At 35.7% G+C, this 20,857-nt stretch overlaps 1 protein-coding gene across 3 annotated transcripts; it reads left to right on the plus strand.

Moving 5' to 3' along the window:
- Positions 1-1,362: 1,362 nt before the first annotated feature.
- casp2 (caspase 2, apoptosis-related cysteine peptidase) lies at positions 1,363-19,840 on the plus strand. Of its 3 annotated transcripts, XM_051865836.1 has the most exons (12): positions 1,404-1,422; positions 1,784-1,917; positions 2,904-3,065; positions 9,517-9,666; positions 10,532-10,607; positions 11,045-11,136; positions 11,259-11,438; positions 11,532-11,660; positions 11,820-11,910; positions 13,031-13,225; positions 13,341-13,450; positions 17,252-19,840. In XM_051865836.1, the coding sequence occupies exons 3-12, from the start codon at positions 2,913-2,915 to the stop codon at positions 17,384-17,386; spliced, it is 1,311 nt and encodes a 436-aa protein (XP_051721796.1). In that variant the 5' UTR covers positions 1,404-1,422; positions 1,784-1,917; positions 2,904-2,912; the 3' UTR covers positions 17,387-19,840. The 3 variants fall into 3 exon arrangements, with proteins under 3 accessions (XP_051721795.1, XP_051721797.1, XP_051721796.1); XM_051865835.1 differs by having other exon boundaries at positions 1,363-1,917; XM_051865837.1 differs by having other exon boundaries at positions 1,363-1,917; positions 13,031-13,219.
- The last annotated feature ends 1,017 nt before the right edge of the window (positions 19,841-20,857 follow it).

Here is a 20,857-nt window from a genome sequence, read left to right on the forward strand (position 1 = left end):
CGAAATTCATGTCACGCACACTGTACACTGACCCTCGCGTACACATAAAAAAGTGAACTATGCTTTGGGCTTTAGAGAAGAGGAAGATTTGTTGTAGTAGAGTGTTGTTGCCATGCCGTCTTTTTACGCTCACTGCTTCACAAACGAGGGTCAATTCAGCACTCGATTTGCAAAAGATTAACATGACGGCACATGCTAGTCGATGAGTTGAATCAACTCCACAACAACTAAATTTATCCACTAACCGTTCAGAAACGTCCAGATGCATTGTTGTAAGTTGTAGTTGTAACTTCTAGTAACTTCAAGTTGTAACTTCTTCCCGAGTCTCTCCATCAGTGTCCGACTCCGGTTTGAACAATGTAAGGCTGAACACAGTTACTGACAATCGTCATTTTGGCTGCGTGAGATTCTCCAGCTTTGTTGTTTTTGAGCAACTGAAGCGCAAGCTTTTAAAGCTCCACCCTCTTCTGGAAAGTGGGCAGGGAGCAGCAGCTCATTTGCATTTAAAGGGACACACACAAAAATGGCGTGTTTTTGCTCACACCCAAATAGGGGCAAATTTGACAAGCTATAATAAATGATCTGTGGGGTATTTTGAGGTGAAACTTCACAGACACATTCTGGGACACCAGAGACTTATATTACATCTTGTGAAAACGGGCATTATAGGTCGCCTTTAAAAAAGGTCGGAGCAATCACTGATGCTCCAGAAGGAAACACAATCCATTAAGAGACCTGGGGTGAAAAAGTTTGAAGATGTCCAAATTTTTCTTATTTTGTTGAAATGTCTTTTTTTTTTTTTTTTTTTTTTAAATTTAGTACTGCCCTTTGGAAGCAACATACTTGTGTGTTTGCCAGAAGACAAATTAAGCACAATTTACCTTGATCTTCATATTCAAAAAGTCTACACCCCCTGGTTCTTAATGCATTGTATTTCCTTCTGGACCATCAGTGAATGTTTGAACCTTTTGTAATACTTGTGTATGAGACCCTCAGTTGTCCTCAGTGTGAAAAGATGGATCTTAAAATCATTCAGTCACTGCTGTAAAGGGTTCAAATATGCAAAAGATGCTGGCAAATCAAAAAATTTGCAGGACATGGAGGATTGTTCTGATTTCTCATTGTTAAGGATGGAAGTCTGGGAAATATGGAAACTTAAAACAATAAAAACTGCCCAGTGAACAGAAATGAGTCTTGTGCTGATATTTAATGTTCATTTTAAACCATGGAATCACTTAATGAACTGTGTGGTATTACACAAGTTTCAAATTTCAAATAACTGGATGAAACATCAATATCAGCCCCTTTAGTGGGCGGACGGGGCTGTGATAGGCTGCTGCTCGCGTCAATCATCTTCACACAATTCCGATTGGCTGTCTAGCTGCATCCGTACCCGCGGAAGTTTGTACACAGAGAATCGGAGTACTGTCAGTTATTTTAAAATATTTGTCGGTTTTTCAGCACAAACACTGCCGTTCCGCGTGTAGCTTCGAGAACGAAGACGAAAAACGAAGAGAAAATGAATTTTAAAAGGACGAATTCTGCGCCGAGAACAAAAAAGCTCGCATGAAGTGCTAGCACTTGACAGCTAATAGTATTGGGTAGCTCGTTGTTAATTCTGTTTAATTTTTTATCGGTCGCCAACTTGATAAACAGCCTCGGAAAGGAGCAGAAAACGATTTGAGCTGCAGTTTAGCAGCTTTTCTGCTTGTATGCTTGAGTTAATGTCAGAAGTGTTTCATATTGACAGTTGTGATTTTTTTGTTTTTTTTGTTTTGATTAGCATGCTAAGCTAGTCGCAGCGCGAGCTGGCATTCGTCATTCTGGATTTACTTCAAATCAGCATCATCCTTCATACACCATTCGTGTAGTGTCATTTACTGTCATCTTCACACGACGAGGGCTGTAACACAACAGGTAAAGTGAACCTTGTAGGCATTATAACTTGTCACTTGCAGAGCTGTATTAACTGTGAAGGCATGTATGAACCACTCGATTCTCCTCACCTGTGCGTGTGCGAGTGTGTGATTCGGGTTATTATAGCATGGAAGGGCGCTTTCATCCCAAAATCAAAAGAAAAGTGGTAAAAAAAATAAATAAAAAAAAATTACACTGACAATACTAGACAAGTACTATAATAAAATATTTTTAATTTAATATTATAATAAGGTTTATTAAAAATATATATATTTTAATATGATTGACACTAATGAAATAACGTTACAGTGCAGTCGTAATGTCACTTCATTTTCTTTATAACAATATATAAGGAAAAAAATATATATGAATATTTATAATTATAACAATAAATTATCACTTATAATATTATATTATTATTAAATTACATATATTTTCATATGTGTATAATTTAATATTTATGTGTGTATGTATATACAGTCAAACCAAAAATTATTTAGACGTTTTTGATATTTTTGATATATTTTTACTAGTGGGTGCAGGACACTATAGTTCATTTATGTAAGTGAGGATAGCAAAATAAATTAAACTGTGACATATTATACCCAAAAATTCCTCATACGGTGGACTACCAGTAAAATTGATAAAAATTTGGAACCAAAAATTATTCAGACACTTTGACCTGACCATGTTTTACTTAAGTGTTATCTGACATAATTAAGATTGAGTTTTTTCTGACACGGTTTAACTCTGAGATCTTGTCATATTTTATTACCATTTTTTTTTAACTATAGTGAATATACTGAATTAATGAATGAAATGTTCAAGGTGTCTGAATAAATTTTGGTTTGACTGTATGTATGTATGTTTTTTTTTTTTTCTGTTATAGTTTTATGATAAATGAGAACCTAAGTTAGTTGTATATAAACTGTTACAATTAATGTTTTGCATCTATTATGTCTGTCATTTCTTTCTTTTTAATTTAGTGATTCATCATGCTGGGAGAGTGTGGCATGAAAAAATGGGAGAGACTAGCACTCAGGAAGAACTCGGTTACGATTCTGCAGGACTTAGTGGTGGATGATCTTCTGATCCAGTGTCTGCAACAAGATGGAATCCTCACAGACAGCATGGCAGAGAGCATTATGGTAAGGGTGAAGCTTAATATTAGCTATATATTGGATAGATCCACATTGAATCTGCCTTCACCAATGCAAAAATATGTTGTAAATTGAAAATGTTGTTGCAACTGAAATTTTAAATGGCACTCTCAATCCTCCTAACAGCAACTTTACAAAGAAAGAAAGGGAATATATTTATAGATATACACTACCAGTCAAAAGTTTGGAAACATTACTATTTTTAATGTTTTTGAATGAAGTCTCTTATACTCATTAAGGCTGCATTTATTTCATAATAAATACAGAAAAAACAATAATATTGTGAAATATTATTACAATTTATAATTATGGTTTTCTATTTTAATATACTTTCAAATATAATTTATTTCTGTGGTGCAAAGCTGAATTGTCAGCATCATTACTCCAGTCTTCAGTGTCACATGATCCTTCAGAAATCATTGTAATATGCTGATTTATTATCAATGTTGGAAACAGTTGGAAAAAGTTAAAAAAAATATCAGCATTTATTTAAAATAGAAATATTTTGTAACAATTCAAATTTGAATTCTACTGTTCAAAAGTTTGGGGTAATTTTTTTTCCTTCTTTTTTTGAAAGAAATTAATACTTTTATTCAGCACGGAGTTGTTAAATTGATAAAAAGTGATAGTGAAGATTTATATTGTTAGAAAAGATTTATATTTTGAATAAATGCTGTTCTTTTTAACCTTTTATTCATCAATGAATCCTGAAAACAGTATCACAAGTTCCAAAAAAATATTAAGCAGCACAACTGTTTTCAACATTGATAATAACTGAGTATCAAATCAGCATATTACAATGATTTCTGAAGGATCATGTGACACTGAAGACTGGAGTAATGATGCTGACAATTCAGCTTTGCATCACAGAAATAAATTATATTTTAAAGTATATTAAAATAAAAAAACATAATTTTAAATTGTAATAATATTTCAAAATATTATTGTTTTTTTTTTCTTTCTGTATTTATTATGAAATAAATGCAGCCTTAATGAGCATAAGAGACTTCTTTCAAAAACATTAAAAATAGTAATGTTTCCAAACTTTTGACCGGTAGTGTAGCTGCACTCTTGGCTTCACAAACAAGATTTGGAGAGCTTCTGACAGGTGCATTCTCTTGATTCAGCTTCATTTATGAGTTTCGTCACTTTACTTTAGTCGTTCGAACACCATGCACATTCGAGCACCGTGAAACTACACAAAGAAATAACAAAAGTAAATCAATACAATGATTGTACACAAAAACAAATAAACATTTATAAAACATGAATGAAATAAACCATGAAAATCTATAACAAAGCTTAATAACCAACAACACCATGTAACAAATGAACACGTCACTTAAACACAACACAAACATAAACACAAACAAATATATAAACACTGCGTACCTCACTCCGCTTGCCAAAAGGGTACTAAACAGGATTAAACTTGAATCATTTCCATCCCCACACCATGTGGAAACACACACAGAACCGGATTCACTCCTAAATAAGCTGACTCCCCCCTCAGGGCTTGGGAAAGGTTTTGAAGGAGACTGGGCAGTAAATCAGTTCTCTCCATTAAGGGTGAGAGGATGATGGTCCAGTGGGTACACTCTCACTGTTGAATATATATTGTGTATATATATATATTGAGCATTGTTCTACATATATATTAGGATATATAATAGAGATAGAGATATAATAGAGATATACACATACTTAACACAACTTTACACACACACTTCACATAATTATATGTACATCCTACTTTCCATTTATGTGTTTTGTATTGATGAAATCATCTGACTGTGTTTTGTCTTATGTCCTGCTTTATTAATAAAAAAAAAAAAGAAGAAGAAATTTTTTTTGAAATGGAATGCTGTAATCAACACTTTCTGAAAAGTTGTGGCAGGTATAATTTAATTGTGCAGTCTTAAAGGTGAAGTTTGTAAGATTTTTGTAAGATTTATGTTGAATTAAAATTACATTCTCTTAACCCAGTTTATTGTTCATTGACTAACTATTAGTATGCCATTCATGGGTTTATCTCCCCCAAAATGTGTAAACATTAACCCTCCCAGGCACCATCAAAACATTGAGAGTGGTCCGCTCAGATCTGTGATCTTAGTTCAGTAGTTCAGTGGTACAAAAATAGAAATTCTCCAGCTGTAGATGAGTTAAAAGAACGAGCATGCCGGCCTATAGACACACAGTGTGATACAGGGCTAGAAACAACTATATTAAAAGTAATAGGCTTATGATCAGACAAGAAAATTTCTTTGAAGTCTTCATCACTGACCAAAGGCCTAATGATAAAATTGAATCAAGCGTGTACCCTTGTTTATGAGAAGGGCCAAGGACAGACTGTGTAAGACTGAAAGTATAAAGAATTTGTAAAAACTCTTTAACCATAGGCTTAGAAGGGCAGCAAACATGTATGTTAAAACACAAGATCAAAAGCCTATTAGCATTTGGCACAATAGAAGATAATAAATCAGAACATTAATCTATAAAATCCTAATATTGTACTTGGGGGGAAGGGGGTGTCTATAAACAAGTGTGCAAAGAACTAGGTTAGAGAAAAACAACTAGAAAACAACTCTCTAACAAGTGGACAACATTTGAATTTACTTCTATAAATAGTAGCTAAACCCCCACCGCATGTCATATTAAAAAAGTTAAAATCTTTAGGACAAACTTCAGAGAGTGGACCTAGCTCGCCGGCATTCAGCCATGTCTCAGTCATTAAACAAAAGGTCCAACTCATAAGATAAATCATATATTATGCGGGCAAGAATGCAATGTTTCCCGAATATCCACATGATTGCAAATGTGACATTGATTTTATACAACAGTTCAACAAATGAAAGAAATTTTAAACACAGTTTTGTCAGTATTTTTGCTCTATTTTGCAACGAAATAATAGTTCCAACGAAAGCCACACAGCAGAACTGCAACATGCAGCGGTGTTTCACTTGCTTCGTTTCTGAATCAATGAATGACTCACTCATAAAGACGGTGACTTGCCGCCACCTACCGGTGGTTTTAATTTAATATTTAAAAGTATCACTTCGTTTTTACCATCATTGCATATTTCTCTAATGAACATTTTTTATTTAAAGCATTATTTATTTTATAAAGGTATTTATAAAGGTAAAAAATGCCCTGGAAAAAATAGTTTTAAGCGGGCAGATATTGTCCCTTAAAGGGTTAGTTCACCCAAAAATGAAAATTCTGTAATTAATTACTCACCCTCATGTCGTTCCACACCCATAAGTTCATCTTTGTTCATCTTCGGAACACAAATTAAGATAGTTTTGATGAATGAAATCCGAGAGGTTTTTTTAATCTCAAATAGAAAGCAATGAAATTACCACATTCAAAGTCCAGAGAAGTAGTAAAGACATCAATAAAATAGTCCACGTGACTGTAGTGGTTCAACCTTAATGTTATGAAGCGATGAGAATACTTTTTTTTGCACAAAAACAAAACAAAAATAACTTTATTCAACAATTTCCTCTCTACCCTGTCATTCTCCTACGTAGTTGATGCAGTGAACGCAGTGCAGAGCTTACGTGTTTACGTTCGAACGCCGGCTCAGTATTGGCCGTAGTTGTTCATGTTAGCAGCACGACGCATGCGTGTGATGCTGACGCAGAAGCCGGCGTAGAACCTGGAAGCTCTGCAACGTAAATAGCTTAGGAGAATGACAGGGTAGAGAGGAAATTGTTGAATAAAGTTGTTATTTTTGTTTTGTTTTTGCCCACAAAAAGTAATCTTGTCTCTTCATAATATTAAGGTTGAACCACTGTAGTCACGTTGACTATTTTAATGATGTCTTTACTTTTCTGGACCTTGAATGTGGTAATTTTGTTGCTTTCTATGGGAGATAACTTGGATTTCATCAAAAATACCTTAATTTGTGTTCTGAAGATGAACAAAGGTCTTATGGGTTTAGAAGGACATAACAGAAATTTCATTTTTGGGTTACCTAACCCTTTAATGAAAAAGCTATAACTGCAGTCTAAGTCTACGCAGAAGGGTGTTAAATGCCTCAGGGGTTACTCCACTATAAAAAGTTTGGGAACCACTGGTCTAGTTTATTAGTTAGTTGTTCTTTAGGCTGCTGTTATTTGTTCATGGTATTCAGCTGCAACATAATGTTTTGCAAAAAGACAGAATAAATATCTTTATCTAAATGTTTGACTTCTTTGTCTTTTGTTTATTTTACCATATTGGAATCGAAACTGGGAATCCATAAGAATCGAAATCGATAAGCAGCATCGGAATTGCAATCGGAGTTGCTAAAATTCAAACAATACCCAACCCTACTCTTCAAAGCAGTGGCCAATCAAGTGTTCAAGTTAGTCAGAATCCACTCATCGCTCATAATGCTGGAGTTTTTGTCTAGTGCTGAGTTCGGCACACTCCTATTATATCAAGCAAAGTGTAGACACGATGTAAGACATTTTTTGTGCAGTGTGGACAACTTGATTATGACAGAACTTTGTGAGATCACGATGAACTGAGATGAGTGACAGCTTTTTAGTGATTATAAAGGGAGCGCTCTTTCCATGCTTAATATATAATTCATTAAGAATTTGAATAAAAGTTTGATTTTTCATGCTGCTAAGAGGAACAATGGCCATGTACAGACTGCAAAGTTTCAGAAGTCAAATCTACATATAAATGTTTTTTCATTCATTTTGGATGCATCTATTTTTGGAGTGTTACTTTTTGGGTCAGTTGGATATTTTATTTACTTTTTAATATTTTTAATATAGTTAATATATTAATATTTACATATTTTATTTCAAAAGTACAGTACATTTTCATGGTTCAGTTAATGCTGTTTATTTTTTTTTAATAAAGTTTAGCACTTATGTTTTCATTCTGCATCAGTTAAAAAAAAAAAACCTATTGGTTAAAGCGTTAGTTCACCCAAAAATGAAATTTCTGTCATTAATTACCCTCATGTCGTCCCAAACCCATAAAACCTTTCTTTGTCTTCGGAACACAAATTAAGATATTTTTGACGAAATCCAAGGATAGATGATCCACACATAGGCTGCAACGTCATTGCACCTTTTGAGGTCCAGAAAGGTACTAAAGACATCGATAAAATATTCAACGTGACTACAGTGGTTCAACCTTAATATTATGAAGCGACGAGAATACTTTTTGTGCGCAAAAACAAAACAAAAATGACGACTTTTATTCAACAAATTCACCTGTCCCCTGTCATACTGCTATACTATTTTCGTTGCAGAGCTTTTGTGTTTACGCCCGAACGCGGGCTCTGTATTGGCCGGCTCCTGCGTCAGTATCACACGCATGCGCACGTGACCAGAGTCTTGGTTTGATGTGATCTGAGCTAAGCGATTGTTAGATTTAATCACCATTGGTAGCATGATTTATTGTAATGCTTTTTTTCTCAGTTAGTCAGAACAAAAGTGGCAGACATGTTACTTACTTGTTCAGATGACATTTTCTGGTGAAAATTCTTATTTTGGTCATACTTCCAAGACGTAGAATCTGTGATTCTGAAGTACAGTATCCACACCGATGTGGTGACTGACGGCGGATGAATCTAATGTTTGCTGTCAGTCACCACATTGGTGTGGATACTGTATTTCAGAATCACAGATTCTACGTCTTGAAAGTATGACAAAAATAAGATATTATTTATTTTTTTATTTTTTAAACCAGAAAATGCCATCTGAACAAGTAACATGTCTGCCACTTTTGTTCTGACCAACTGAGGGGGAAAAAAGCCTTTCAATAAATCATGCTACCAATGGTGATTAAATCTAACGATTGCTTAGCTCAGATCACATCAAACCATGCAAATTATTATTATTGTTTCTCAAATTGTTAATGTTAACAACATCAACATTGCGTGACTACATGTATGTGGTGTATATTAGCGTTACTTGTAGATTTCAATTTCTGTAGCCACTCCGAAGTCTTTTGCTTTTGACTACGGGTGAATCTCCAGTTGTCAATGATGATTGTCATTTGGACCTTTCTGGATTACAATCCACCATCAAAATTATAAATTTAATTATTCCAGCTTCTGTGAGAAAAGGCTATAAATGATCCGCCACCTGCAGTATCCTCACATTTGATATAGCCTACTAGCTGGGACTCCTTCTTTATGTAAACAGACGTGACATAATGACGCAAAGACGAACAGCTGCAAGCTCGAATTTCCCGCGGAAACCTACCAGCACCATTTGAATTAGAAAACATTATTACAAGCTTACCGTTGTGAATCGGGCCAAGGTTAAGGAGATAGGTTAAGGACAGCAACTTTAATGAATCGGTTATTGGCAGGTACTGCCCAACTTGGTTATCGGTATTGGCAAAATCCAATATTGGTAGACCTCTAGTGTAAAGCCTCATAAATAATGTTTGATCGTTTTTAACCATGGCATAATTTTAATTCTTTCAGGCTGAATCGACGTCCCAGGGCAAGAGTAGCCATTTATTGCGTCTTTTGCCCAAACGTGGTCCTCGGGCATTTAGCAGCTTCTGTGATGCTCTTAAGGTGACAGAGCAACAGCACCTCTATGAACTGCTTATGGACTTCACAGAGAAAGATGTGAGTTAATGCCTTCACTTCAGGATCACACCCAGTTAGACTGACTTGACAGGTTTCTATAAGAACATAATGGTTGCAGTGATCACATAGTGAGGGACTGGAAAAGTCTTCCTCAGCGACGACAGCACATCTGATAAGAAATTGGAAGGCCAGGTTAGCAGATTAACTCTTCGCTTACTTGCAAGAGAATAGAGCATATTTGTTTTGTTTATATTAGAAGATTTATATCGCTTTCCAAACACTATCCCTGGTTTCACAGACTAGTCCCAGACTAAAATGCATGTTTGAGCTGTTTTAACTGAAAGCAACTTGCATTGACATATCTTGCAGCAACTTGCAGTGTTATTGTTTTACCTCAAGATGCACACTAGTAATGTGTTTTTCTAAGGCACATTCGTAAGCTACTTAAATACCTTAATTGAACTAAGGCCTAATCCTGGCTTAGTCCAAGCCCTGTCTGTGGAACCGGGCCTATATATAATAAACTATTTTAAGCATTTTCTTATCCAAAATACAAAATCTTCCCCAGACAATATGTGACAGGAAGAGTTGTGGGATCAGTCTTATGACCATAGAGACATAGAAATCGAGCCACCCACAGAGGTCAGAGCTGGGTTAGTGGAATAAAAGAGAGGGAGTGAGTGTAGGACTAAAGAGGAAGTTACTATGCAGCAACATCAATATCGTGCATCAGTTTACCACACCCAAACTGCAGTGATTCTTTCACAAAAACCGAACAGACAAGTACAAACTCTCCTTTTCCCTGGAACAGTGAGTAATACACTGACTTGTATTCACACATAAAGACTGTAGTTAATGTAGAAGAGTGATTTTGTGTGTTTTTTTTTTTTTTTTATCTTTACAGAAAAGCTTTTCAGAGCCCTCACTGACTCGCCCGATTCAGGAATGTGTGATACCTGCGAAAAGAGCCAGGACTCATGGTGAGCACTTGTTTTTCAGTGTGCTTTTATTTGTGTTTGTGCACAAAAAACTCCATGCTGTGTTTGTACTATGCTGATGGCAGATTTTATGTGATGCGCACACAAACACTGATAAGCGGAGTTCACCAGTGCTGTTATATCAGTGTTAGTAATATTCATATACTTTTATAGTTTCAGTTTTCATTTTAAAGCTACACTATGTAACCTTTGTCCATCTAGCGGTTGAAAGTTAAAACTGCATGAGTCTTGTAGACTCCGCACAGATGAATGCAGTTCAAGGCATCGCTGTACAAATGGTACTAGCGTTGTCAAAAGTACCGACTGCGATACCCAGTCGGTACTGAAATTTAAAAAATATGATGCTTTGAGCGCTAATGTATAATAAGCCTAATATATTTGAGCTGAATGTGGATGAATTTTTTTTGTGTATGTTTTAGAGTCAGTGGAGATGTGTTTAGATGCCGACTCTCCCATGACCACAGCTGTACTTCCCTGCACACCGGAATTTTACCAGTCCCACAGATCACAGGTATAAGGACACAAACTCTCTTCCTTTCAGTGCACACTCACACACAATACCCACTTTATTTGCATATATTTTACGCTATTTTAGCTCATTGTGAACCTCTATGCAAATGTCTTTCCTTTCAGGCCTACCCGATGCGCTCATGCCCGCGAGGACTGGCCCTGGTGCTGAGTAATGTGAGGTTTGACTCTGCAAACACTGATTTAGACATCCGGAGGGGAGGGGAGGTGGATGAGGAGACGCTGAGGAGACTTTTCACAGAGCTGGATTTCACAGTCAGCCTGCACAAAGACCTAACAGCAGAGGTAAGTTAGACACGCTGCAGAGACAGACTGCCCTGCAAAGCAAAGTGATTTATTTATTTATTTGTATTTTTTTGATTTGTGTGTGTTTTTCAGGAAATGCGTGGGTGCCTAGAACAGTTTGCCCAGCGGCAGGAGCATGCAGATTATGACTGCGCTGTTGTGTGTTTACTGTCTCATGGTGTTGAGGGATCTATCTACGGGACCGACGGACAGCCGCTGGAGGTGCATCTTAATTTAAATAACTAATTCTTAGTTGTACATACAGTTGTACATTTATAAATATGTAAGTTCCTTGTGAAGTAAATACTGCCTTACCGCCTTACTGCCTTGCAAAAGATTCCTTTAGATATCAGTTTCATTCAATCTCTGTCTGTCTCTTAGTTGGACTGGGTGTTTGGGGTTTTTGATAACGCCCGCTGCCCTCTGCTCCAGAATAAGCCAAAGATGTTCTTCATTCAGGCTTGTCGAGGAGGTGAGAGTTATCAGTATTTAAAGGGATAGTTCACCCCAAAATGAAAATTCTGTCATCATTTACTAACCCTCAGGTTGTTCCAAACCTGTATAAATTTCTTTGTTGAACAGAAAGGAAAATATTTTGAAGAATGTGAGAAACTGAACAGTTCTGGGGCACCATTGACTTCCATAGTATTTTTTTCCTACTATGGAAGTCAGTGGTGCCCCAAAGCAGCCTGGTTACACACTTCTTCAAAATATATTCCTTTGTGTTTAGCAGAACAAAGAAATTTATACAGATTTGGAACAACCTGGGAGTGAGTAAATTATGACAGTATTTTCATTTTTGGGTGAACTATCCCTTTAACCAGTGATTTTTTTTTTTTTATATGTTTTTAAATATACACTACCAGTCAAACATTTGGTCACACTCAGTGTTGTTATTATTAACTAAAATTAAAACTATTAAAAATTGTTTTCATTAATTGAAATTAAGCTAAAATATAAAATAAAGTAGAAATATTAGATGAAAACCTTGAACTTAAAAATTGTAATAATAATAAAATAAGTTGAAGTACTAAAATTTCTAAAACTAGAACTGAGATAAAAATAATTTAAATCTAAATCGAAAGATTAAAAATAATAAAAATGACAAAAGCACATGACAAAATTACTTAAACTGAAATGAAAATTGAAAATATATGAATTAATACTATAATGTTAATAATACTAAAATAACAATGGACTGACTTTTTTCTCATTATCTTAAAAACCTTTTGATCTAAAGGTTTCAGTGCTTAGAATTAGTTTTGGATATAAATTGGAACTACGTATGAATATTCATATGTCTGCCAATGAATCAGTTGTTTTATTTGTAAATATGAGGTTAAGATCTACCATTACGTGCGTCATGCCAAAACTTAAGTTTCAGCTGAATAAAACAAATTTTGAATAGATTTGAATCAGTTTTAGAGTGTTTATCAAAAATAGATTTTAAAAACCTAGGTTTTTTAACACTATAACTTTATTGCATTTTAACTTGGCCATGAAATCTGAATCTTGAAATCTAAATCTAAAATTGTGACGGCATGGTGTTAATCACTAACAAACAAGCAAACAAACATTTCTTTATATTTCAGAGGAGATGGACAACGGCGTGGACCAGTTGGATGGCCAGGAGCGGACTCAATCTCCAGGCTGTGAACAGAGGGATGCTGGAAGGGAGGAGGAGAGAGACAACAAAGAGAGGGCGGAGAAAGAAAGGGAGAGAATGAGAGTCAAATTGCCACAGAGATCTGATATGATCTGCGGCTTTGCCACCCTCAAAGGTTTCAGTGTGTACACGTCGTTGTATATTCCTAAATCACACATTCAGTGATTTTATTTTCATTCATCATGTCACATGCAGATTGCTGACGTGTTGTGTTTTGTGTGTGTTTTGTGCTTCAGGCACTGCTGCGATGAGAAACACCAAGAAAGGGTCCTGGTTTATTCAGGAACTGAACACTGCCATCAGACAGAGAGCCAACGACACACACCTGTCAGACATACTTGTGCAGGTAAAACTTTTTAGTCCACTGTTTTTTCCTCAAAAGCATGCCTATGGATTGTGTCACGTGCCACTAACATTGTTGTGGTGCATTTGGCACCTCCAATAACCTAGTGACGCATGATGCTGTCTGCCGGAGCATTATGTAAATGGTGTAACATATGCACTTAACGGCAGAAAGACATGTAATTAATAATACGTTGCTTTCAAACATAGGGTTTATTACATCCTGGAGTTAACAACCATTGGGCTTCTCCATATTAATAATATCGCCCATGTTGCCTGTTGTATGTATTTGTATTTATATTTATTATAAGTTTCTTTTTTATAATTTGTACAAAGTATTTAAATGCATATTGTAAATACACGATAACTCAACAAATTGTTTTTTCTATTTAAATAGGTTTGACAGTTCAGCTGTGTCAATTGGAATTATAAAAGATATTTAGATTGGTGGCCACAACTAATAAAGCGAAACGTTCTAATTAAAGTGGTACCAACAAGCAGGGGTATGTGCCATTACAAATTGAGACTTACCAGTCAGATATTTCATATAATTGTAAACTAGCATTGGAGAAAATGCCACAAACCATTATAAAGTGACACCTACCATTCTGAAATGCTTTATGAAAACTGGCACCAATCATTCAGAAGTGTGCTGGACCTTGACACTGGCTCTTCACAATGCAGAGTAATGTAGCTCTGGAGATACTGTATTAAACTGGATGTGTATTATAATGTAAATACAGCAAATAAAATACTTATACAAAACATTCAGGCAACTCCAGAAGGAATGCATGTTCACAAAATAGTTTTATTTCTTATTACATAATTCCATAAAATTATTTGATATAGATAAGAACCACTAACCACATATTATATTATATATCTATATATCTATATTTATCAATAACAGACACTGATTACTTGTTTTTGTTTTTGCTACCATCTAACTCACAGACAAATAACATATACACCACCGTGGATCTTCCTCAACTGTCGTAAGTTTTGGTTTATCTTGCGCTGTCCAGTGTTACACTTACTTATGCTGACACCTACCAGCATGCACGCAGCTTCAAGCAAAAATAAAGGTTTACAGTAACGGATGCGACTGTTAATGCGTTATTCATAGTGACCCATGACAGATTTATTCTGTGTTTCTCCTAGAATGGGCCGTTTGCTTAATCAACAACGTACAGTAGCACTATTAGGGGCCGTTCACATATCACGTCTAAAATCGCAAGGAAAGTGCGGCCGCGCCTCTTTCTCCTCCTTTTCAAAGCGCTTGCACTGTCGTTGCTGTGCAACCATGAACTGCACTCTCCATGACGATGAGGAAGTTTCAGCAAAGGATAAATTGATTTCTAGCCCTTGCATTAGCTTTACTACTAGATATATTTATGGAGATGAGATATAAAAACCACCCTGTACAGCCATGATCAGCTATTCAACTGAGCTTTCGATGTTTTGTTACGGAAAGGCCAAAGCTGATCGGTTGGTTCTTGTCACATGACCTGCGGTGCGCTTGCGGCATTTTGAAAAGTTTTGATGTTTTCATCTCGATGTGCCTGGCAAATGCACTGCATGCGTGTCGCGACTGCGTCGCTTCCATTGAGCCTACATTTCAAATAACGAATTTGAGCACGCAAAAGATGCGATATGTGAATGGCCCCTTAGGCCTATGACATAACATTCAGTGGCACATGCCACTCAAATACAGATGTGCCACAAACTGACTATATGTTTTAAAAATATTACTGATTTGTAAATACTTTATATATTTATTTAAAAAAAAAAAACATTAAATTAAGCTATTTATTTAGGATTTTTTTTTTGGTGTCACAATTACATAAGTATCAACTCATCAGTTAAGTGTCAGCCACTACTGGAGGTGCCACAACGTATGGCGACATGCTCCTCAACATTGTTAGTGGCACATGACGCAATCCATCGGCACTTGTCACTATGCACTGGCACATGTCCCAAGTTTTAGTGGCACGTGCCACTATCCGCTGGCACATGCAAGTGAAAACCAGACGTGCTAGTGAAAGCCAGATGTGCCACTAAGCACAGCGGCATGTGCTAGTGGCTTCTGTGTGTAAGTTTCATGCCACTAACGGTCTTTTATGTCTCATGTAGTATGATATAGAAGAATATGAAGCTCATACATGAGGAGGACAAAAACATCTTAAATGTTATTCAGAGACCCAAAATAAGCAAAAATATGCAATTTGGTGCAGATGCATATATATATGTGGCAAAAAGCAACATGGACTTCTGATAGCTTGTAATGTAAATCAATGAGATCTTTATAGCGGTATAGCAGACTGCTTGATTTATACATATCAGTTGATCAGTTGATATCTCCCAATAATGCCTAAGTAATATAATTTTTAAATGCTTAGTTTTATGATCAAAGCTTCTGTAGTTTTTATTGTGGGTGCAAAACATATTATGCAGTGCAATACAGTTATGATTGAAATATGTACAAATATATGTTCCTCAAAAGCCTGATGTATCATATTTGATATTCACATTTTAGTATTTTAGTATATTTAAAAAAAAAAAAACTGATGCATGGATAATTGCTTTAGTCCAATAAGTGGTCATTTTGAAATATTACCAACAATATAAATATTAATCTCATATTTACTTGATGAAAATCAGTAAAGATTTCATAGCTAAAAGACATGTATACCACAACCTGAAGGTGGACATTTTTAGAATTATGCTACAAGGCCTTTTACTTACTAAAAAAGTATAAACTATCATAAGTTTTGATCATGTTGATAATTTAGAGGCCTTAAGGGAGGGATAGTTCACCATAATTGAAAATTATAACTTGATTTACTCACCCTCAAGCCATCCTATGTGTATATGACTATCTTCTTTCAGACGAACACAATCGGAGATATATTTAAGAATACCCTGGCTCTACCAAGCTTTATAATGGTAGTGAATGGGGGGCGTGTTTTGAAGCCCAAAAAATGCATCCATCCTTCATAAATATAATCCATACGGCTCCGGGTGTCAATAAAGGCCTTCTGAAGCGAAGCGATGGGTTTTTTAAGAAAAACACCCATATTTAAAACTTTAACTATAACAGCTAGCTTTCAGCAGACTGCCGTACGCCTCGATTTGTAGTGGAAGAGTAACCCCTGACCCGACGCATGACGCAATGATGAATGCGGAAGCTCAAAGGATAGAGCAAACCAAAACACTGGTCATGAATTAGTCTAAAACGAGAAATTTTAAAGAGAAATGTCGGAGGATTCCGATATAAGAGAAGAGGAGCTTGAGTTTGTTGTCCAGCCATATTTGTTTAAGCTTACAATACTCCTACATTCTGTGTCATACATCGCTTCAGGGGTTACTCATTTGGCGCAAGTTGACTTGCGCTGTAGTATGCATACAGTCATCTGGCAGAAGCTAGTTATTTAAAGAAGCTAGCTAGTTAAGTTTTAAATATGTATATTTTTCTTACAAAAACCCATCGCTTCACTTCAAAAGGCCTTTATTAACACCCCGGAGCCGTGTGGATTACATTTATGATGGATGGATGCGTTTTAAAACGCCCCCCGTTCATTACCATTATAAAGTTCGGAAGAGTCAGGATATTTTTTTTAATATATCTCCGATTGTATTCGTCTGAAAGAAGATAGTCATTTACACCTAGGATGTCATGAGGGTGGGTAAATCATGGGATAATTTTCATTTTTGGGTGAACTATCCCTTTAGAAATGTGCTCATTTAATATGTTCGAGTAGGCTTTATAGGGTTAAATGGATTTTGTTCACTCTGTTCTCTATAGGTGAACGGTCGAATTAAAAGCAGAGAGGGATATGCACCTGGTTCAGCCCATCATCGCTGTAAAGAGATGTCGGAGTTCACCAGCTCCCTCTGTAAAGACCTCTACCTCTTCCCTAAGTACTATCCCAGCAACTAGACACGTGCACGCACTCCCCATGCACAAAGCGCATGCAGAACACACTGTCCTCAGAACTGATTTTGATGCAGTAGCGGGAGCTCAGTGCACACGTGTGTACATCCATCTCCCGCTCTAAGACAAACACAGAGTCATGTAAATCTGCTTAGACCCATTCCATGTGTCATCTGTTTCACATTCCTCAGCACAATGACAGGTTCATTATGATGCGTGTGTACACTATTTACCATGGATTTGCTAAGATCAGTTTTTAATCGTAAGAACTTCATCTTCTAGTGTGCACTAGAAAATATTAAGAGTTCATTCTCCATATCTTTGTTTGCCTTGCTCTTTCTCTTTTTTTTTAATCCATGAAATTAGGAAAGAGTAAAGATGCCATTTGCGTGAAAAAAAAAAAAAATGTGAAAAAATATCTATTTGATTTTTTTTTTTTATATATATTTCAGTTTTTTTTTTATATTCAGCAGTTGTATAAAGTTTGGCACAACATAAATTTTTTTCTTTTTTTAACAAATCCAACTGATTTTTAATCTTTTATTTTTATTATTATTTTTTTTTTGCATAGATTTATTTTTATAGTTTTTTAATTGTACAGTTTTTTTCCCCCTCAGTAGTTCTTGTTCTGTATTTTTTTGTAATTTAAAGCCAAACCATCAATGGTACATTCAAAGCAGCTTAATGACACCCTCCACATGTCACACAGACAGTTGCATTGCATAAACATGCATATTAACATTGTGCCAGTACCATACAATACTCCTCCTTACATTTCACTCAGTGGATTCGAGCAGAGCAGATCTGTTCTTACTTATCTTCGGTTTCCTTAATGCAACTTTACATACATTGTATCAACATGTTTTCTGTAAGTACTTTGCATGGCATGTTAATTAACTTAATTCAGTTATTCTGTTTGCACCATGGCAGCTGTTTTTGAACTTTAATAGGGCTTCCTGACTCAAAGTGACTATTTCACCATTTGTTTGGCATATAATAGTTAATTGTCAGACCTTTAATATGATGCATATCAATACACTTGATCATTCTACAGATATTTCTGTTATTCCAAAACTTCCAGATTGAAGTTGCATTCCAAATGGTGTTTCTGCTCATTTTTCTAAGGGCGCTTCATGTGGGGTATTGCCAAAATGAAATCTATATATTCTCATGATGTGTTTTGTAATTGTGCCTGTATATATGCTGCAGTTTTTGCCCCTCACTCTTGCACATTCCTTTTCACTTTAAACATTCTGTGTGCCAATGAACGCACATTATGAAGATTGAAAGTATGCAAAAAGACTGAAAAAACCTGCAGGTGGCAGTAGAGAGCTTTTGCACTTCATCAACACACCTCGTGTCATAGCGGTTCCAGTGTTTAGACACACAGTCTTCCTGTTCTGTACACACAACATTATTCCTCCTGGGAAATCAGACTGTAAATTGAGTGTGCCATTTTCCCTCTGTGTGCGTCTTCCTTATCCAGTAGGCATGACTTTTAGGTTAAAGGTCATGACCTTTGACCTTTTGACATTGCCATGGCATCCCTCAAACCCTCTTCTACGTTTCATACTCGTCACCTTTAGCATTAGTTATCACTCAATATGATTATTTTATTTTACTGTTTTATTTTATATTTACTGTTTTAGCCGCCAAAATGTTCTCTGTAGATTTACACTGTTCATCACTTTCAATCAGCTGTTGCTTTGTTTGGTTTTATCTTGATAAACTTCTTTGAACTGGGAGAATAATATGGGCATATGTACATTTTAAAATATATTAAATTCCTAAATTTAAAAATGAAGGATTGGTGCAGATACATAATTTATAAAAGATTACTTTCATAATTGAAATGGTGCCATGATTTTAAAAAAAAAGTATTTAAACAAATTACTGGCTATTTGATGAAATCTAGAAGTAATTTTCAGAAGTCATGATTATTTTTAAATGAAAAACAAGTGAAAATAGAAAATGTGTATAAATTTCTATTTAGTAGTAGTATAGCAGTATTTGATGCTGCAGTCATTATATTGAAACAACGCCAGCACATGTATGTTCTCCATAATCGGTTTAAAATGAAAGGAAAGTTGGGTTCATTTTAAATATCTCCGGTAACTGTATTTTTTCTCAGGCTTTGTTCACCTAGTTTTGAATGTGTGTTCAGAATTGTGACACTGAGCCCTACAGGTTCTTGTTGTGGTAACATGTTTAAAATAGTTCCCCTATGAAAGTGTTAAAACCTACATAGGTACATATTATATATTCCAGTTAAGTCCCTCCCAGCCTGACTGTGCCAGATGAGTGCCTAGTAAACTTGATACTAATGTTTTATTCACTGCCGTTGTCATGTGTACTAACCAGCTATGAAGGGTGCTTAAATCAACTATAGAGAAATTGTCATTTTTGTATTTTTGTAATGCAAAAGCGACCATATAATAAAAAAATACTGTTATAAAGCCACTTGATTTGTGTTGTTTCTTTCTGTCATTTGCAGTGTTGGGGAAAGTTAATTTTAGTAATACATTACAATATTGTGTTACTTAGTACTACAGCAAATCTGTCAGTCAGTAAATAGCAAAACAATGTAACTTGTTACTTGTTTGAAAAATTAAAATGCGTTACTTGTTACTTAAAAAGTAATCTGATTACTTAATTCACATTACTTGTAGTACGTTACCCCCAACACTGGTCATTTGCATGTATAAATGTTTCAGTTGTTTTGTGTTTGAGTAACACTTTGTATTGTCTGGTTGGTTATAATGAGTGTGTAAGTGTCATAGCCGTGTTGGATGTCCTGTATTTAAGTATTGACTTGTTTAGTATTAGATGTCTCGCACTCCCTCTCCCTCTCTGTTTTTCAGAGTTGTCCTCGGCTTCCGTGGTGATGCATTTTTATCCGCACGCTCGGGTTTCTCTGTCCTGCCGTGGCTGCAGGATCGGCCGTCATTGTGCCTATCCCATAACACCTACCCACCCGACCTGTTAGCGTGACACCATGAAGTCTTTGCCGCCAGGATCAGATGGTATGTAATGTGTGGAGGATTATTTTAATCACTTTGTTTTTAAGCTTTATTTAGCTGTTTTTCCAGGTACATCCTGACAAATCAGTTTACAGGCCCAGTTGTGATATTAAAAATGAAAACCTACACAATGCATTTCAGATTCACTTGAAGGCACAAAGGGTCATATATGAGTCCAGACTAGGTTTTGCTGCACTTTTTTTTTTTGCCGTTTAGCTTGTCAGATCAGTGGATGCTTCACCCGGACGTCCCCCTAGGGCAGAGATTCCCAAATGGGGCTTTGAGTTTGAGTTGATGAACAGCTAATAATTAAACCAAAGGTAAAATTAAAATGATTAAAACACTTTACAATAAGGTTCATTAGTTAACATTAGTAGTTAACATGAACTAATAATGAACTCCACTTATACAGCATTTATTAATCTTTGTTAATGTTAATTTCAACATTTACTAATAC

This window comes from Ctenopharyngodon idella, chromosome 16 (genome assembly GCF_019924925.1).
Source record: "Ctenopharyngodon idella isolate HZGC_01 chromosome 16, HZGC01, whole genome shotgun sequence".
Taxonomy (NCBI): Eukaryota; Metazoa; Chordata; class Actinopteri; order Cypriniformes; family Xenocyprididae; genus Ctenopharyngodon; species Ctenopharyngodon idella.